Source organism: Diceros bicornis, chromosome 8 (genome assembly GCF_020826845.1).
Source record: "Diceros bicornis minor isolate mBicDic1 chromosome 8, mDicBic1.mat.cur, whole genome shotgun sequence".
In the NCBI taxonomy this organism is placed as follows: domain Eukaryota; kingdom Metazoa; phylum Chordata; class Mammalia; order Perissodactyla; family Rhinocerotidae; genus Diceros; species Diceros bicornis.
Genome location: NC_080747.1, coordinates 59,181,166 through 59,201,173, shown reverse-complemented (window position 1 = coordinate 59,201,173; position 20,008 = coordinate 59,181,166). Strand labels below are relative to the sequence as shown.

The 20,008-nt window shown below is 33.7% G+C and overlaps 1 protein-coding gene across 8 annotated transcripts in view; it reads left to right on the top strand.

Annotated features, from left to right (window-relative positions):
* The window catches only part of ANKRD17 (ankyrin repeat domain 17), a 162,821-nt gene that overhangs the window by 42,040 nt on the left and 100,773 nt on the right, over positions 1 to 20,008 (top strand). Inside the window, exon 1 of one of the 8 annotated variants that reach the window (XM_058547254.1) lies at positions 19,012 to 19,029. The exons of the other annotated variants lie outside the window; for them this stretch is intronic. Within the exon in view, the coding sequence (XP_058403237.1) occupies positions 19,027 to 19,029 (3 nt within the window). The 5' untranslated portion in view covers positions 19,012 to 19,026. Of the gene's footprint in view, positions 1 to 19,011; positions 19,030 to 20,008 lie in introns of those variants that run through there. 8 annotated transcript variants of the gene reach the window in all.

Here is a 20,008-nt window from a genome sequence, read left to right as displayed (position 1 = left end):
GCTTATGTGTAGGAATGCAATGGATATTTGTGTATTGACCTTGTATCCTACAGGCTTGCTAAATTCACTTAGTTCTACCAGGGTTTTGGTTTTTTGTTTTTTGGGGGTTTTTTGGGTAGATTTTAGGATTTTCTACATACATAGTCATCTATGCAAATAAAATTAGGTTTTCTCCCCTTTTCCCCCTATCTTTATGCCTTTTATTCTTTATTTCTTGCCTTATTGCCCTAGGTAGGACCTCCAGTAAAATGTTGAATAGAAGTGGTGACCTGTGGACAACTTTGCCTTGTTTCTGATCTTAGGGGGAAAAGGGTTCAGTATTTCACCATTAAGTGTGATGTTATCTGTAGTTTTTTTCTTGATTCCTTTATCTGGTGGAGATGTTCCCTTCCATTCATAGTTTGCTAAGAATTTTTATCATCAAAGGGTATTGAGGGCCGGCCCCATGGCTTAGTGGTTAAGTGTGCATGCTCCGCTACTGGCGGCCCGGGTTCGGATCCCAGGCGTGCACCGATGCACCACTTCTCCGGCCATGCTGTGGCGGCGTCCCACATACAGCAACTAGAAGGATGTGCAACTATGACATACAACTATCTACTGGGGCTTTGGGGGGAAAAAAAAAAAGGAGGAGGACTGGCAATAGATGTTAGCTCAGAGCCGGTCTTCCTCAGCAAAAAGAGGAGGATTGGCATGGATGTTAGCTCAGGGCTGATCTTCCTCGAGGAAAAAAATAAAAAAATAAAAAATAAAAGGGTATTGAATTGTCAGGTGCTTTTATCTGTATCTTTCGAGATGATCTTATAATTTTCCTCCATTCTTCTGTTATTATGTGAATTATATTAATTGACTTTTTGATTTTTAACCAACTCTGTATTCTTGGGATAAACTCCATTTGGTCATGATGTATGACCCCTTTTGGATATGGCAGGATTTGGTTTACTGATATCTTTTAAGGATTATTGTTCTTCACAAGGCGTATTGACCTTTAGTTTTCTTTACTTGTAAAACTTACGTGACCATTTTTTGTATCAGAGAAATGTTAACCTCATAAAAGTGATTGGGAGTGTATTTCTTTTCTATTTTCAGAAAGGTTATGTATAATTGAATGTTTGATTGAATTGGCCAGTAAAGCCATCTGTATCTAGTGTTTTGTTGGTGGGAAAGTTTTTCATTAAAATTCAATTTCTTTTATAGATGTAGAGCTATTTAGCTTTTCTCTGTCAGTTTTGATCATTTGTAAGTGTTGGAAGGAATTTATTTCAATCCAAGTTTTTGAATTAATTGACAGTGAGGTATTCATAATAGACCTGTACTCTTTAAATGGTGGTAGGATCTGTAATAATGTTCCGTCTTTCAATCCTGATACTGGTAATTTGAATATTCTCTTTTTTTTTGGACAGTCTAATGTGAAATTTATTTTTGATAAACTTTATCAATTTTATTTTTGATAAACTTTGATTTTCATTTTATGTCATCAGTTTTTCTGTTTCATTGTGTTTCTTTTCTCTTCTTCTTTTTTTTTTTTTTTCTGAGGGAGATCAGCCCTGAGCTAACATGCGTGCTAATCCTCCTCTTTTTGCTGAGGAAGACCGGCTCTGAGCTAACATCTATTGCCAGTCCATCTCCTTTTTTTCTTCCCCGAAGCCCCAGTAGATAGTTGTATGTCGTAGTTGCACATCCTTCTAGTTGCTGTATGTGGGATGTGGCCTCAGCATGGCCGGAGAAGCGGTGGGTCAGTGCGCGCCCGGGATCTGAACCCTGGGCCGCCAGTAGCGGAGCGCACGCACTTAACCACTAAGCCACCGGGCCGGCGCTCATTGTGTTTATTATCTATTTCATTGATTTCTGCTCTTATATTTCTTCTCTTCCACTTACTTTGGATTTAATTTATTCTTATTCTAGTCCCTTTAAGTAGAAACTTGGGTTATTGTTTTTAACATTTCTTCTTTTCTACTATGAATATTAAAAGCTATAAATTTCCTTCTATACACCACAAATTTTGATGTATTTTCATTATCATTTAGTTCTGAGTGTTTTATAGTTTCTCTTGTGATTTCCTCTTTGACTCATTCTGCACTTCTCAACTGGATTTTCATGGGAGAATTAAGCTCATTGCTTAAGACATCTCTTTTCTCCTGTGCATATAGAATGGTACTGTTTGTATATCATCCTTGGTGTATAAGAATTGAGAAAATAATCACTCAAATCATTTTTGGTCATCTGTGGTTCAGATGAGGAACTCTTTTTGAGAAAGGTTCTGTGGGTTATTTAAAAGTGGCTTATTTCATTTCTCACATGAGACATGCTACAGGTTTCTAATTTAATTATGTGTGTTCAGAGAATATAGTATACTCTGATTTGTAGTCTTTTAAATGTATTAAAACTTGTTTTGTGGTCCAAAATAAAGTCCATTTTAGTAAATGTTCCATGCACACTTAAAAGAAATACGTTGTCCACAGTTGTTGGTATGAGTATTCCATAAATGTCAATTAGATTACTTTAGTTAATAATGTTCAGTTCTTTTATGTCCTTACTGATTTTCTGTCTATTTATTCTATCAATTACTGAGAGATGAGTTTGGAAATCTTCTACCATAATTAAAGAGAGGCTCCTTTTTTTTTTTCCTGGTCTGCCAGTTTTTACGTCATGTATTTTGAAGTTCTATCATGAACTTCAAATAGTATGTAAATACTTAGGATTATTATACCTTCTTGCTAAATTGATCCTTTTATGTATTTAAATGTCCTTTTTCAAATCTTTGTTAGTATTCTTTGTGTTGTCTGGATTCTAATTTGTCTTAATATTAAGAATAGCTCTACCAGCTTTGCTACAAGTAATGTTTTCATGGTATAGCTTTCTCTGTTCTTTTCACCTATCTCTTTCTTTATATTTAAAGTATGTTTCTTATAGACAGTATATATTTAGCTCTTGCCTTTTTATCCAGACTGTCAGTCGCTGCCTTTTAATCAACATATTTAGTCTATTTTCACTTAATGTAATTATCAGTATTTTGTGTTTGAGTCTACCGTCTTGCTAATTGTTTTCTGGTTGTCTTATTTGTTATTGCTCCTTTTTTGTTGTTGTTCATGCCTTTTATTTGATTATTTTTACTCAAATTTTTTGATTATTTCATTTTATTACCTCTATTGCCTTATTACCTCTTTTTATTATTTTTTGGGTAGTTATTTTGGGGCTTGCAGTATACATGTTTTAATTTGTAGCTATCTTTACATAATAATACACCACATATAATGTTAGGAACCTTACACTGGTATGTTGTATTTCTTCCCTTATGTCTCTTGTGGGATTATTGTCGTATATTTTATTTCCGTGTGTATTGTGAATCTCCAGAATAGATTGTTATTAGTTAAAGGTATTTTCTTAAATGTGGAACAAGAAGATGCCCATTTTTATATCATTTCTGGTGTTCTTCATTATTTTGCATGAATCCAGTTTCATCAAGTATCTACTTGAATAATTTTCATCCACTTGAATGATTTCCCTTAATATTTTTTATAGTGCAGGTCTGCTTGCAACAAATTCTCTCAGATTTTGTCTGCAAATGTCTGTTTCCTCTTCTGTTTGAAGTATGTTTTCAATGCATATAGTATTCTTGGTTGAAAGACTTTTTTTTTTGCCCCGCACTTTAAAAATGTCTTTCTTTTGTCTTCTGACATCTATTCTTTCTGATAAGTCAGCAATCATTCTTATCTTTCTTCCTTTGTACATAATGTATTTTTTGCTCTGGCTTTTTTAAGCTTTTTTTCTTTATTATTGATTTTCTCTACTTTTATTGTGATATGCCTTGGTGCAGTTTTCTTTGTGTTTATCCTGCTTGAAGTTTGTTGAGCTTATTGGATTTGCAAGTTTATATTTTTCTGTCTTTTGAAAATTTCTAGGTATTATTTCTTCAAATATTTTTTCTATCCTCCTCCTCCTATCTTCCCAGGATTCCAATTACACACTGAGTTATATCCTCCTAAAGGTAATGTTGCCTCTGTACATTTTTTTCAGCCTTTTTATTCTTTGTGCTTTAGTTTGTATAATTTTTATTGCTCTTTCTCAGGTTCACTGGTCTTTTCTTCTGCAGTGTTATCCAGTGACTTTTTTATAACAAACAATGTATTTTTCAGCTATGGAAATTCCATTTGATCCTTTATTCTTGTAGATTTTATTTCTCTCTTCATTATATTCACATTTTTCTTTGAATCCTTGAGTACATTTAAAAGAGCTTAAAAGTCCTTATCTGCTAATTACACACCTGTCATTTCAACGTCTGTTTCTATTTACCTATTTTTCCCCCTAGTTAATAGAACATATTTTCTTGCTTCTTTGCAAGTCTAGTAATTTTTATTTTATGTTAGACGTTGTGGCATTACATTGTTGGAAGTCTGAATGTTATTGTTCTTATTTAAAAAGTGTTGAGTTTGTGTTTGCCTAGCACTTGGGTTACTTGCAAATCAGCTCCAATCTTTTGAGGCTTGTTTTGAAGCATTGTTACAGCATCATTCTAGTAGCCTGTGCTCTCAAGTTAGAGTAACTCTACTCTTATGTGTGGCCTTTCTGGTTTCTGTACCAGTTACGTCAGGTGTTTGGTGAAATCTCTCCCCTCTGGCTAGTTGGATCTTGATGTATCCCAACCCTATGGGAGCTCCTATAGTTGTTTAGCTTACAGTTCCGTAGTAATTTCTTTTCCCAGTTATTCTCTCCAGTTTTCTGTCCCACAAATTTTACCTTTCTCAGCCTTCTCCAATCTCTAATCTTTGGCTCCTGAACTAAGTAAGACTTCAGTTCTCTGCTTTATTTTCCTCAAATACTGCTGGATATGACAGAAAGATGGGGAGGTAGTAGGGTTCACTTCTTTGTTTCTTTTGAGTTATCATACCTCTGTTTTGCCCGTTGTCCATTGTCTGAAAAGAGATGGGAAGCCAAGTCAAGTACAAATTACTTTGTCGTGACTGTAAACCATATAATCATTGTATTTAAACTTCTGGGTTGTGGGGAGAATTATACTAAAATAAACTGAGGAAGCTATGGCAAATTTGCAATGAGATATTTTTCATGGCTAATTGAATGTCACATCTTACAGTGTTTCCAGCCCTCATCTATTTAGTTGTAAAACCATTTCCTATGATCTATGTACGGTGTGTGCTCAACAGATATAGTGTCAGTGGAGTTTCATTGCAGCTGCTTCTGCCACAGATGACTGCCAGTGTTAACTGTTGATAGCGTAGTGTGTTTGTATAGCAGCATCTATATGCTTATGTTTCAAAGTACATTTTAAGGAGGCCTAAACATGTTTAGTGAAAAATTCCCAAAATTGCTCTCAGCTGCCTATGTTTAGAAAAGTGAATATATTTTGAAGCAATTTAAAATAAACTGTTGCAGGTTATTACTAATGGCGAACACACTATTGTCAGCTCTTTAGGAATGGGGTGGGAAGCTTTATTAATTTTAAAATCTCATAGAAAACTTGAAAAATATAGAATGGTTCAAAGGAAGTTATAATAAATAATGAAAGTCAAAATGAACAATATTATATTTTGATGTATTTCCTTTCAGTCCATTCTCTATGCAAATACAGATACATGCACATTTTTTAAAAATTGGGACCATATTATATAAAAATATTATGTATCTTGATTTTTTTCCCTCATACATTATTTATATTTTCCTGTGTCCTTAAATATTTGCTGGAAGTATCAATTTACATAAATTTGTCAAATTTATTTTTATTTTTTCCTTTTGCTATTGTAAATAATACTGCATTGAATATTTTTCTATTTTTTCCTTTGGATTGCACAAAATTTCTTGTAGAAATCCATAGGGTTTCCAAGAATCCTTAGGATTCTTGTAGAAATCCATTTCAAAGGTTATGGATTTTGAAACTTTTTCTGTTAATTACATTAATACATATTCATTGTAAAGATTTTGAAGCATAAAAGCAAAACAAATATTTTAATATTTGTGTCTCAGTCTTTATGCTGACATCTGAATTATTATTATTATTTTTTGTGTGTGTGAAGAAGATCGGCCCTGAGCTAACATCTGCCAGTCCTCCTCTTTGAATTATTTTCACTAGACTTGAGTGTTTTATGTCTTAACTTTTCTTGAGCTTTTTCCTATTTTATTAATTTTTTTTGAAAATAATTCTTTTAGTGATGGCATCATATTCTAATTTGAGAGTATAATTTACTATACTTTTATATTGTTGGATATCTGGGTCATTTCCAGTTTTTCTATTGGAAAAAAGTTTTTTTAAGTGTTCTTTGGCCATTTTGCTCATGGAAGTATGGCTTTATTTTTTTATTTATTTTTTTGTGCGGAAGATCAGCCCTGAGCTAACATCCAATGCCAATCTTCCTCTTTCTCTTGCTGAGGAAGATTGGCCCTGGGATAACATCCATGCCCGTCTTCCTCCCCTTTGCATGGGACGCCGCCACAGCATGGCTTGACAAGCGGTGTGTCGGCGAGCGCCTGAGATCCAAACCGGCGAACCTCGGGCCGCCGCAGCGGAGCTCGCACACCTAACCGCTGCACCACCAGCCTGACCCCTGGCTTTATTTTTTAAGAGAATCTTTATGTGTGGGTGTGAATCTTTGTCAAATGTGATAAGAAAATTTTTTTCTGAGTTTGTTATTTACATTTCTTTGTTAAGGGCATTTTGCAAAACTTTTATATAAGCATGTCTTTTCTTTTTCTTTGTGATTAATTTCTCTTATTTTATACTTAGTAGAATCTATCCCCTTCTGGCGATCAGATAATATTCACCTATATGTTTTTTAATCCAGTCTTGCTAGAATTTATTTTGTATTGTAATACATGATGTGATGAGGCAAGAATCTTAACTTTTTTTCCCCATCACTGTTTAAGCAGATTAATTAGGTTATACCTTTTGTATTCTGGGTTATCTGTTCTTTACAGAATGAATTTCTTTTTTTACTAAGATTGACTAAATTCTATGAATAATCCTGAAGTAAAAAGAGAGCTTGACATCTAACAAATCTGTAGTTAAACCTGAACACTAGTCCCCAAAAGGTATACATTTGGCATAACAATTGTACACTTGATACAGTCCAACCCCTGATGGAAAGGAGAGAGTGATTGTAGTGGTGGTTGAGGTGGGGACATCTGAAAGGCAGAAGTGGATGCCTAATTACAAGAGTACAGGGATCCAGTTTTATTTGTCAGTGCCCAGCATAGTGCTGAGTACATTTGTAGGTAGTTTGTTTGAGAAAGCATGAGAAAGAAACATTCTGGTGTCTTTTATGTGACCTAAAAAATGTTTGGCTATTTCTGAATATAGGCAAAAGCTAATGGCAGTTAGAATGACTAAATGCCTTTCAATTAAGAGAAGTTATTTTTATCTTCAAATAATAACTTTCATGATGGAACTATTAATTTTTATCTTTTAAGTGGTGGTTTAGCCTTGGTCTTGCATTAGTATTACCTAGGGAGCTTTTAAAAATCCAATGCCCAAGCCATACCCCAGAATGAGTGCATCAGAATATCTCAGGATATGATTCAGGTATCAGTACTTTGTCTGTTAATTCTAGTGTACACCCAAAGTTGAGAACCACTGCTCTAAGACTATGTATAAGGAGAATTTAAAGCCATTTGCTCCCAAACTTTCCAAGTGTCCTAGTCAATTTGGGCTGCTATAACAAGTTACCATAGACTGGGTGGCTTATAAACAACATAAATTTATATCTAATTGTTATGGAGGCTGGAAGTCTGAGATTTCAGGATACCAGCATTGTGTTGGGTTCTGGTGAAGTCCTTCTTCCAAGCTGCAGAATGCGGCTTCTTCTTGTACCCTCATGTGATGGAGAGCAAAGAGAAGAAGCAAGCCCTCTCATGACTCTTTTATAAGGGCACTAATCCAATTCATGAGAGCTCTACCTTCTGTGACATCTAATCCTAATTACTTCTCAAAGTCCCCACCTCCTAATACCATCACATTGTGGGGTAGAATTTCAACATATGAATTTTAGGGGAATGTAAACATTTAGTCCGTTAACACTAAAGGAGTAAAGTTTCTTCTTTATTCAGTGCTGAATGGAAGCACACCTTTGAATTGGCTGGTGCTTTCTGAAAAATTTCAGATGGAGAAATTCCGTAGTCTGTCATGGTAGACTTTTTTAATATTTAAATAATCTGGACAAAAATGTTCCTCCTGTCTTTATTTTCTCTTGTAATCTAAACCTTTTGTATTGTATATTTTGTTTCAGAATCAGTGCAGAGACAAAAACTCTTCTGTGTTTCTGTTTTTGGATTGTAAAATTCATGATGGATTCAAAATATAAGTACATCTCTGTTAGCACAAGAACAGTTTTGGTGTTTAGTGTCTTTCTAGCTTCAAAAAGGATATATTAAACTGATATAAATTTTAATTGCAATAGTACTCCTCTAGATTAAAAAAATACACTTCTTGGATATACTCTGTTGTCAGAAACTTTTAAGAAGATGAAAAAATATGGGAGGCATAGAGATGTATTTCAGGGTCTCCAAATAAAGGACTTGTCAAAGTTAAATATCTTTAGCGATATAACAGTCATTCAACAAATATTTATTGACTGCCTCCTAGGTGTCCTGTGCTGCTCTTGGCTTAAGATTACAACAGTGAAAAAGACAGATGAAGTTCCTACTTTCATGGAACTTACATTTTAGTTGGAAAGACTGACAGTATACAATTGGACTAGAAAATAAATAATACAATTTAATATAGTCATTAATATTATTAAAAAATAAAGCTAAGGTGATGGGATAGAGACTGTGACAGAGGGGAGGAGCTATTGTTCATAGGGTCAGAAAATACCACTCTGAGGAATGACAAATTAAAGTAGAAACCTGAATGTCGAGGAGAAACTAGCCAGTTGAAAATCTTAGTGAATTCCAGGCAGAGGGAACTGTAATTGTAAATTCCTGGGGTATACCTCTACAGTTAATGTTTTGAAGGGAATTAGAAGAGGTAGAATTAATGAGGATATTTTATATAAGATAATGGGAAATTGAGATGATGTTTTCCTCAGTTAAATAGAGGACTTCTTGTTCGAAGGTGCCTGGTAGCCTTATTTTCTCTTTGTCCTTCTGGGTTTGTTTTTTTTTCCTATTTTCTTCTTTTACTTTCCTTGCATCCCCCCACCCCCAGAAAAAAAAACACAAGCACGCACATAGAGCCAGACGACATTTTTTAGCAGCTTACAGAGATGGGCCCAGGGCAAGCATGGGGATAACTTCTGTAGCTGTGGCATGATTGCTGATGTCATGTTGTCATAATCTTGAGGCGTAACTTGAGGCAAATGGAGCAGTGACTAGAATGAGATCTGTTGGGAAGAGAATGGGGAATATTTAGAATGTATCACAGCCACTTTCTCTTGAATTTGCTCTCAGGGAGCAGGAGTTTGTTAAGTTTTTTGATACTGAACTCTTCAAATTCCTGTATATCTTTTTTTTTTTTTTCCTGAGGAAGATTCACCCTAAGCCAACATCTGCTGCCAATCTTCCTTTTTTTTGGCTTGTGGAAGATTAACCCTGAGCTAACATCTGTGCCAGTCTTCCTCTATTTTTTTATGTATGGGTCATTGCCACAGCATGGCTGACGAGTGGTGTAGGTCCATGCCGGGAACCAAACCTATGAACCCAAGCTGCCAAAGCGGAGTGCACTGAACTTAAGCACTACACCACAGGGCTGGCCCTTTATGATTTTGTTTGTTGTGTTTTTTTGGCGAGGGAGCTTGGGCCTGAGCTAACATCTGTTGCCAGTCTTCCTCTTTTTGTTTGAGGAAGATTGTCCCTGTACTAACATCTATGGCAGTTTTCCTCTATTTTGTATGTGGGATGCTGCCAGAGCACAGCTTGATGAGTGGTGTATGTCCACGCCTGGGATCCAAACCTGCCAACCCTGGGCTGCCGAAGCAGAGTGCGCGAGCTTAACCACCACACCACTGGGCTGGCCCCTTCTATATCGTTTTTATGTTGCAAGTGTTAGGTCACCTTCCTTAACCAGAATGTTTAACCTTCACATTCCTAAAATTTGCGATTTGTTTTGTTCATGACACATCTAATTTATTATGTAATTCATGGGGAACATATTTGGGTATCATTTTGCAGGAAAAGGATGGCTTTGGTTTTGTTGGGGGATGTGTGGTGGGGGCCAGATGTTCAGTGAAACGAGTTTTATAATTTTGGTTTAATCTCCTTTGTGATTTGGGGCAAAGCTATAGTATGGTAAAGTAAATTATCTTTTAATTTTTTCTTCCTTTGTCTGTTATTAGACAGCTTATACTAGAGAATTACTTCTTGAGGTATTAATGTTGTATCATGTGACTGTGAATGTTTAAGTTGTCTTTTTTCTTTTGTAAAAATAATGATTTTCAATGAAATTTTGCATATGGATGTATTCCAGAGCCATTTTGCCAGCATGCTATATAGACAGCTTAGCCACATTTCTTAGGAATTCTTGAGCTTTTCAGTGTCAGGTAGACCTATCCTTAAATCATCTCTTTTCTGGGGCCGGCCTGGTGGCGCAAGCAGTTAAGTGTGTGTGCTCTGCTGCGGCGGCCCGGGGTTCACTGGTTCGGATCCCGGGCGCATACTGACGCACTGCTTGAAGAGCCATGCTGTGGTGGCGTCCCATATAAAGTAGAGGAAGATGGGCATGGATGTTAGCTCAGGGGCAATCTTCCTCAGCAAAAAGAGGGGGATTGGCATCAGATGTTAGCTCAGTGCTGATCTTCCTCTCACACACACACACAAAAATCATCTCTTTATCAAATGGAACATATTGCTGATGGCTGTTCAGTTCATTTGTTTGGTGAACATTTGCAGTGTACCAAAGGTGATTTTTATTTGCCATGAGAAACTAAAGTAAATGATATGTTTAGATAATTTAAGGGTTTCAGTGTATAGACTTAAATATTTTTATTGCTAATTAAATGATAATTCATATTATTTTATCATGACTCTAGGTAATGGATCGAAGTCAATGATATTTTAGTAAAATTGTTCTGCTCCATTGAAAGTTTCTATAAAACAAATGCTCGTATACAATTAGGTAGATGGAGTGACCATATGTTTCAATTTGCTTGGGATAATTCTAGTTTATACTTGTTTTTCTGGAGTAATTTCAAAAATGTTTCAATTTAGATTACATATATAGATACCCTAAAGTTAGAATAATGATGGCATTATACATTGCCGTTATTTGAGGTTCCATTGGTTCATAGACAGTTTTTCCAATATTTTTAGGTTTTGTACCACCAGATAATAGGAGCTGAATGCAAAGTATACTAACACAGTAGAATATATACCAAGTCAAAGAGTAAATAATATGTTTAATGTAATGCTCACTTACCTGAATTTCTTTGCCTTGACTTAGTTTGGCTAAGTGTTCTCTCTTGAAATTGCTTGTTACGGGGTTCCCTTTTCTTTTAAAAGTTGACATTTACTGTAATATTTCTTCATTTGTAGGAATTTAATATGTCTTTTCAAGTATGCTAGTATTTTTATTACAATTGCTGTTTTTCTTAGTATTCTGATTAGAGTTGTGTAAGTTTTGTGTGGAATGTCCCCTGTGCTATTTTTTCCCTAAGCCATGTTATTTTTAATGTGCTATTTTACAGAATGTGAGGTTTGTCAAGATGCATTTATTGCATTATAGCACAATTTTCTATATTGTTATAAACATTGCATAAATCTTGATTTCCATAATGTAAACAGTATTCACTGTATGACTATAGGAATGCAAGACTTCAGTGTTGTTTGCATAGTAACTGCTTTTCCACCTTCTACCACAGGAACCCTTCTTATTGTAAACGGGATTTATTAACAACACAAGGTCTAACAGCTATTTCAGAGCTGCTCAGTTTAGAGTGACTGGTGGGGAGTTGGTGGCTCAAAGGGTGCTAATCAGAATACATCCTAAGTAACCAGCAGACAAATAGGACATTTGAGTTAGAGAAATATTTATAGATCTTCTGAAATTGAATTGAATTAATTTCTTTCAAACATTTTAAATGCAGGAAATAAAATATGCTATTTATGTTAAATTTAACCAGCGTTTCTCTATGACCTTTGATGTGTGAAGTGCTGTGGCAGAAGCAGAGAAAAGTAAAGACATAGACCCTACCAACAAGGAGTTACTGGTCTCGTCGAGACTCATGTCCAAATTAATTAGCTAAACAATATCTATTGAATCGAATCAGCCATGAAGATTCTTTTAATAATGCAAATGGTAATTAATTTTTAATCTTGGTAATTTAAGATATTTTAATTTCATATTTGCTTAAAGTAGCTGCAAGACAGTCCTATTCCTAGGATGAAGACAAGAAGAGTTTTATGAAAACACTATGTGACTCAAACTGCATGCCTTCTGCTTCTTGTCTGCCAGCAGACAACAGAGTCAGTGAATTAAAAAGTAAGATTTCATTGGGGAAATCAAGACAGGGCAAGTTATGATTAATTCTATAGTTTGAGTTTTTTTTCCTGGGCATGTATTTTCATGATTGTGATTTCATATATGTCTAGTAAAATTTTTCCAAAATAAGAGTTACTAAATGATAGTTTGCAAAGAGCAATATGATTTCCAGGGGCCATCTGAGTAATTTTGTCAACGTTTTATCAGGCCGTGTCAAAAAAATCTCTGTGAACTTAGTTATGGAAAGCTCTTAATATGTTTCAGTCCTTTGGAATGGTTCTTGAGGTCAATACTAAGCAAGCAATCCAATAAGCTACTTAAATATAAACTTTAGGAGGTAGAGGAACTCCTTAAATGTCTACTTATTTTATAAAGTAATTTTGAGAAATACTGATTCTTGTCCACTCTAACATTTTATTAAATAATTTTATTCTGATTCTTCACACTTATCTTTGACATTAATGTCTTGAACACTAAATCCACATTTTAGGTCATTAACACGGTTTTCCAGAGCACATCTTCCCTTCAATTTAAGATTCATGAGATAAAGTACCTTCACAGCTGTGTATAATGATTGTATCTCAAACCAAAAGCACCTCTTCTTAAAACTTTAAGACACTTGGGGTTTTCATTTTTCCTCTATGTAGCTGTCTATTCTTGATCTTCACAATGAAAACATTTATTGGATAGTTTTTAAAAGTGATCTTTAAAAGACTTGTTTATAATGACATCCAACGTTTAGAATTGAAGACCAGGAAAAATTTTAATCTTGTTACACTTCTTTGCCTTAAAAAAATTGTCATATGGATTTTATGTATACTTATATCCATCCTAGACTTGCATTGTTTTGGGCTAATGTGTCAAGGTAACTTTCCCCTTTCTGAAGCATTTTTTGAGGAGGAAGTAAGCATTGCTTTACATTTGGTTGTGTATTATATTTGACATCTATATGCAAATTCAGATTTTTAGGAGTAATTTCTGTGCAAAATGCAATTAATTTTAAAATTAAAAGTCATCCTTCTCTGATTTCATCTAGATTGATAATACAAATGTCCTAAAGCATCACGTAAGAAAAGGTTACCATATTTTCCAGTTTTTGGATTTTGAAATGTAGTGAAAATCAAAAACAAGTGTAAGTGGATTCTTGATTCTTGTTGCGTGGCATAAAAATGTACCTTTTTTTAGACACTACCTTTAGACTCAGATAAAGGAAATTAATGGGTAGAGAAAAGTATTAGTTATAATACACAGCAATAATCTGGGTAATTACTGAAATTTATCAAATATGGTACATATATATTTATATCAATTCAAGTGAGCAAGTATTTGGTGTTCTACTGTTACTTGAGCTCACCATTGTTTGATATGCCAAGAATATTTTCTGTTTGATCTTACCCAAATATTGGAAAATCTTCATTCAGCAACTATTTTATTTAGCACCCTTTGTGTTCTTGGAGCTTGGGTTACATAAGTGACTGAAACATAATAATCCTTAACCATCTTGGGATGTTGTAAAAACTTTGGCATTGATCTAAGTGAAATGGGAGCCATTGGACAGTTTTAAACAAAAGAGTGATAAGATCTGATTTACCATTTTAAAGGAAATTGGAATACTTAGAAATCTGACTCAATTATTATTTGAGCTTAAGTTTTAGGTATTTTATGTATCTATGTATATAAAATTAACATAGGGTTCCATCACTTATTTGGGTAATGATAGTCTATTAGAAATACCCTGCTGTTGCTGCCACCTTTAGAGTATTAGATCACTGGAGCCAATGAGAAGATGAATGTAGTAAAGGCAAGGCTCTATACTTTCCTCTGAGAAAAAATACGGGAGAAAGAAGAGCTTTCTTTTCTTGAGATGGGGAAGAGAATACAGAAAGATATCAGTTTAAGGCATGTTTAATTGAGATGTCTATAGCACATCTAGTGATAATGAGCAATGAAAAAAGGGACATCACTACAAATCCCACCCGTATACATTAAAAGGTTAATAAGGGACTATAATGAATAACTTTGCCAACAAATTTAACTTAGATGAAATGATGGGCAAATTTCTTGAAAAACACAAACTGTCAAATCTCACTCAAGAATAAATAAATAACCTGAGTAATATAATAGAGAAATAGTATTTCTAATTAAAAACCCTCCAGCAAAGAAAACTCCATGTCTGAATGGCTTCATCTGTGAATTATATGAAACATTAAAGGAGGAAATAATTCTAATTATACACAAATTTTTCCAGAAAATAGATGATGAGAGATTACTTCCCAACTTATATTATGAGACCACCATTACCCTGATATCAAAACCAAGCAAAGACATTATAAGAAAATTAAAGACCAATATACATTATGAGCCTAGATACAAAAAGTCTAACAAAATATTAGCAGACAGAATCTAGCAGTGTATAAATAAGATTATACATCATGAACAAATGGTATGTATACTAGGAATGCAAAGTTGATTTAACATTTGCTAATCAATGTAAGTCACTATATTAATACACAAGAAGAAAAATCATTTTATGATCGCAATAGATAGAGAAAAAAAGATATGACAAAATTCACTATGCACTCAAGAAAATTCTTGGCAAACTAGTAATGTAACAGAACTTTCTTGACGATAAAGGGCATTTATGAAAAACCTAAAGCTCACGTTGTGCTTAATGGTAAGAATGAACACTTTTTCCCTAAGATTGAGAACAAGGCAGAGTTGTCCATTCTTGCCATTCCTACTCAGCATAGTACTGGAGATCTAGTCAGGTAAGTTAAAAAAGAAAAAAAGCACAAAGATTGGAAAGAAACAAATAAAGCATCTTTATTCACAGGTGACAATATTGTTTATGTACAAAATCTAATAGAACCTACAAAAAAGATACTAGAACTAATCAGTTCTCATATTTCTATATTTTACAAATGAATATTTGGAAAATGAAAATTTTAGAAAATATTAATTACAGTAACACCAAAAACCATGGAACACTTAAGGGTAAAGTTTATGTATAATTCATATGCTGAAAACTACAAAACATTTATGAGAGAAACCAAAGATGATCTAAATAAATAAAAATATGTATACTATAGTCATGGTTTGGAAGACTCAGTACTGTTAAGATGTCAGTCCCCTCCCTCTCATCCTCCCAAAATGGCCTATAGAAGTCAACATGATTGCAATCAAAATCCTATCAGACCTTTTTATTTTTTTTGGTAGAAATCGGCAAATGGTTTCTAATACCTATATGGAAAGGAAAAGACCCTAGAATAGCCAAAACAATTTTGAAAAACAAGAACAAAGTTGAAGGACTTCAAGACTTACTATAAAGCTATATTAAGCAAGACGGTGTGGTATTGATGAAAGGATAGATGTGTGGATTAATAGAACAGAATAAAGTCTAGAGAAGATCCATGTCTGATCAATTGATTTTTGACAAAGGTGCCAAGGCACCTTTTCTCAAGAAAAGAGAAAATAGAGTCTTCTTAACAAATTGTGCTGGAACATTTGAATAATCTTTTACAAAGGGAACTTCAGCTCATGCCTTGCACTTTTTACAAAAATTAACTTGAGTTGGATCATAAACCTAGATATAAAAACTAAAACACTAAAGCTTTTAGAAGAGAACATAGAAAATCTTTGTGACCTGGGGTTAGGCAAAGATATTTTTGATAGGGTACAAAAAATGCAAACATAGAGAAAAAAATGATAATTTGGACTTCACCAAATTTAAAAATTTGTTCTTCAGAAGATACTGAAAAGAAAATGAAAAGACAAGCCATCAGCTTGGAGAAAATATTTGAAAACCGCATGTCTGATAAAGGACTTGTATCCAGGATATATTAAGAATTCTCACAACTCAATAATGAAGAAACAACTGAACAAAAAATGGGGGAAAGGTTTTTCCTTTATTGGAGAAATACTTTATTGGAGAAAATACGCTGATGGCAAATAAGCAGAGACAAGGATGCTCAGTATCATTCACTAGCCATTAAGGAATTGCAGAGTAAAATCACAATGTGATTATATCCTAGTAGAGTAGAGAGGAGGAATAAAAAAAAGGAAAAAACTGAATACCAAATGCTAGTGAGACTCCAAAGCCACCAGAACTCTCATTCATTGCAAGTAGGAAGGCAAAAAGGTGCTATCATTTGGAAAAGTCTGGCAGTTTCTTATAAATTTAAATATACGCTTGTGTGGCCTATCTTTCTCATCTATTTACCCAAGGGAAATGCAAACATGCCCATGTAAAGCCTTGTACTCAAATGTTCATTAACTGGGGAATAGCTAAACAAATTGTGGTATGTCCATATGATGGAATACTATTCAGTAGTAAAAAGGAGTGAACTACTGATGCATGTTGTAGCATGGATGAATCTCAAAGACACTATGCATTTGTGAAAGAAGCTGCACTCAAAAGTCTGGATGATTCCGTTTCATTCTGGAAAAGAAAAAATGAAAGTAACAGAAAACATCATGGTTTCTAGGGGCAGAGCGTATGGTAGAAGGTTGCCTACAAAGGAACAAGAGCAATTTTTGAGTGTCAGAAATATTGTTTATCTTGATTGCGGTGGTGATTACATAACTATATATTTATCAAAATTCATAGATTTGTATAACTAAAAAAGGGTGAATTTTATTCTAAATTATACTTCAACAAATCTGACTTGCAAAAAGTTTATTGGATACAGAGGGAAGAAGAATGAAGAAGAGAATATATTTTCCTTCTCTTAAAAAAAAAAAAGCAGTTGCTTTAACTGAATCTTATAATGACTTGATTTTGTTGCCAAGACATTTTTCATTCATTTAAAAATAATTAGGCTGCATATGCATACTTCAAACTGAATTGCATATACCAGCAAGTTAATCCTAGATATCTCAATACAAATTGTTGTGATAACTCTTTTGGAATTTTTGTTAGAAATATGGAAATGAATAGGTTATCCATGATAGTTTTCTTTGAAAGTCTTAAGTAGTTTTTTTTTCTTCTTAATTATTTGCTAAAATCACACAATAGGAAACTACAGTGGTCTTTTTTTTTTTGAAGGTAAGTAATATAGAAGGGTACAGACAAGTAAAAAAGTAAAATTCTCTCACTGATTTCATTCTGTGATTACCACTTGGGTTTATACATCTTGAAGTTTTTGTATTCTTGCACATGCATATGTTTTGTTTTTAAAATCAACTTAAATAGATACATACCACATTTGCGTTTCTGCAGCTTGCGTTTTCACCTAATGTAAAGTGGATGTCTCTGCATCAATATTCGTGTATTTGTTCAGTAAATATTTTTCAGTACTTAATATTTAAGGCTGTATTCTAGATGCAAAGGACAGAACAAGGAACAAAATAGGGTCCCTGCCCAAGTGAACATATGTTTAAGTAAGAGGAAGATAATAAAAAAATTGGGGGAAAATGTCACTATTTCTAAGTTTCATAAAGGTAAATAATAAAGGCTCAAGAGATGAAAAGTGATGGGACAGAATGAGCAAAACAGGTACATTAGATAGTCGTGTGGTATAGGCCTTTGGTTATAGATCTATTTACTTTATTCTTCAGATAGCTATTTATTATTTCATACTATAATGTACTTAACCATTATTCTGTTGATGGGGATATGGCTTATTTATAGTTTTTTTCTGTTCAGTGTTGTAATGAACATCACTGTATGTATTTTTTTTGCTTAGATATACAAGTATTTCTGTAGAATAAATTCCTAGAAGGAAAATTGCATTTTTAAGTGTTGATTTTAGATTCTGCCAAATTATCTTCCAAAACGTGACACATTATCTGTCAATGAATGAAAAATAATACCTCATTTTAAGTTGTATTTACCTGATTCCCAATGAAGTTCCGCATATTTATTGGTCATTTGTTATTTCTCATATAAGTTGCCTACTCATATCATTTTGCCCATTGTGGGGTTTGTCTTTTTCTTACTGAGATTTTAGGATTTCTTTATAATTCTGTTTGTAATATATACATCATATTTTGTAATATTTTCTCCTGGCTTGTCAGTTGTCTTACTTTATGGAATCTTTGGATTTTTCATTTTCATACTGTCAAAATTGATCAGTCTTTTCCTTCCTACCTTCTAGCATTTATGTCTTTCCAGAAAAGCCTTTTGATATTAATCTCTTATATTTTCTTCTACTACTTCTTTAGTATTATTTATGTTTCTAGTAGATTTTAATTCATCTGGAATTTTTTTTTATATATTCTGTGGTAGGAACCTAACCATTTTTTCCATTTTTTAACCATTCTCCCAAAATAATTTATTGAACAATGCCCTTTTTTCCCACTGACTTGAAATACCACCTTTATCATATTTTAGAAGTCTAAAATATGTGTGTTCTGGATTTAATACTCCATTGTTTTGATTATTGTCATTTTATATTTGACATCTGATAGGGCACCCCACCCCCCCATTGTCTTTTTCAAAAAAATTTTGGCAATTTCTGTGTATTTTCTCTTCCAGATGAACTTTAGAATCAACATGTCAAGTTCCATTAAAAATCCCTTTGGGATTTTGATTGGAAGTGCATTGAATTTACAGATTAATTTGGGGAGAATTGACATCTTTACACTGTTGAATCTTCCCATCCAAGAACATGGTATGCCTCTCCATTTCTTCAGGTGTTTTTTTATGTCCTTTAGTAAAGTTTTATAGTTTTTTTCATGTAGGTCTTACACTTTTCTTGTTAGGTTTATTCCTGGATATTTTCTAGTTTTTGTTGTTATTGTGAATTACATCTTTTCTTCCATTTTCCATTTTATTTTTTAATTGGTTGTTGCTGGTATATAGGAAATCTATTGATTTTTGTATGTTGATCTTATCATTTACTTAGTTTTCAATTGATTTTCTGAAAATTTCTAGAAGGATGTTATGTTTTCTACAAATGATGGCATTTTGTTGTTTCCTTTTCTCAGTATTTATATTTCTCTAGGGTTTTTTTGTTTGTTTTGCTTTGTTTTTTCTGGTCGTATTGCATTGGTTAAGTTTCCAGATCTGTTCACTACTGGTTCTGATTTGGGCATCTTTCCTGATTTTAGTGAAATACTTCTAATTTTTAAACTTTTACATTTGTATATGGCGTAGATTTCTGGTAGAATACATTGTCAGGACAAAAAGTTTCCCTCTTGGCTTAACAAATATTTTTGGTAATGAATATTGTGTTTTATCATGTGTTTTTGATGAGATAATACATATTCTTCTCACCTCTAATATTTTAATGGAGTGAATTACGTTAGTACATTTACCTAATACTGGTCATGATGTTTTTCATTTTTAATATTTATTCAGCAAGTATTTATTTGGATATTGCATTGTGCCAGGAGTGTTGCTACACACTGGTGATAGTGCTAAGTCTGAATGATTCCTCCCTTTTTTTATATGGAGAAGAGAGAGAATAAGCAGGTACTCAAGAACAAGATAATTTTAGGCTGTGTTTTTAGTACTGTGGAGGAAATAAAGAGAGTGGTGTGTAGAGAGATGAGAAGAATACCTCTTTTGATAGTATTATTTGAGAAGGTAAAATATAAACTAAGACTTGAGGAATGAAAGTATTGGGAAAAGCATTCCAGGCAGGGGAA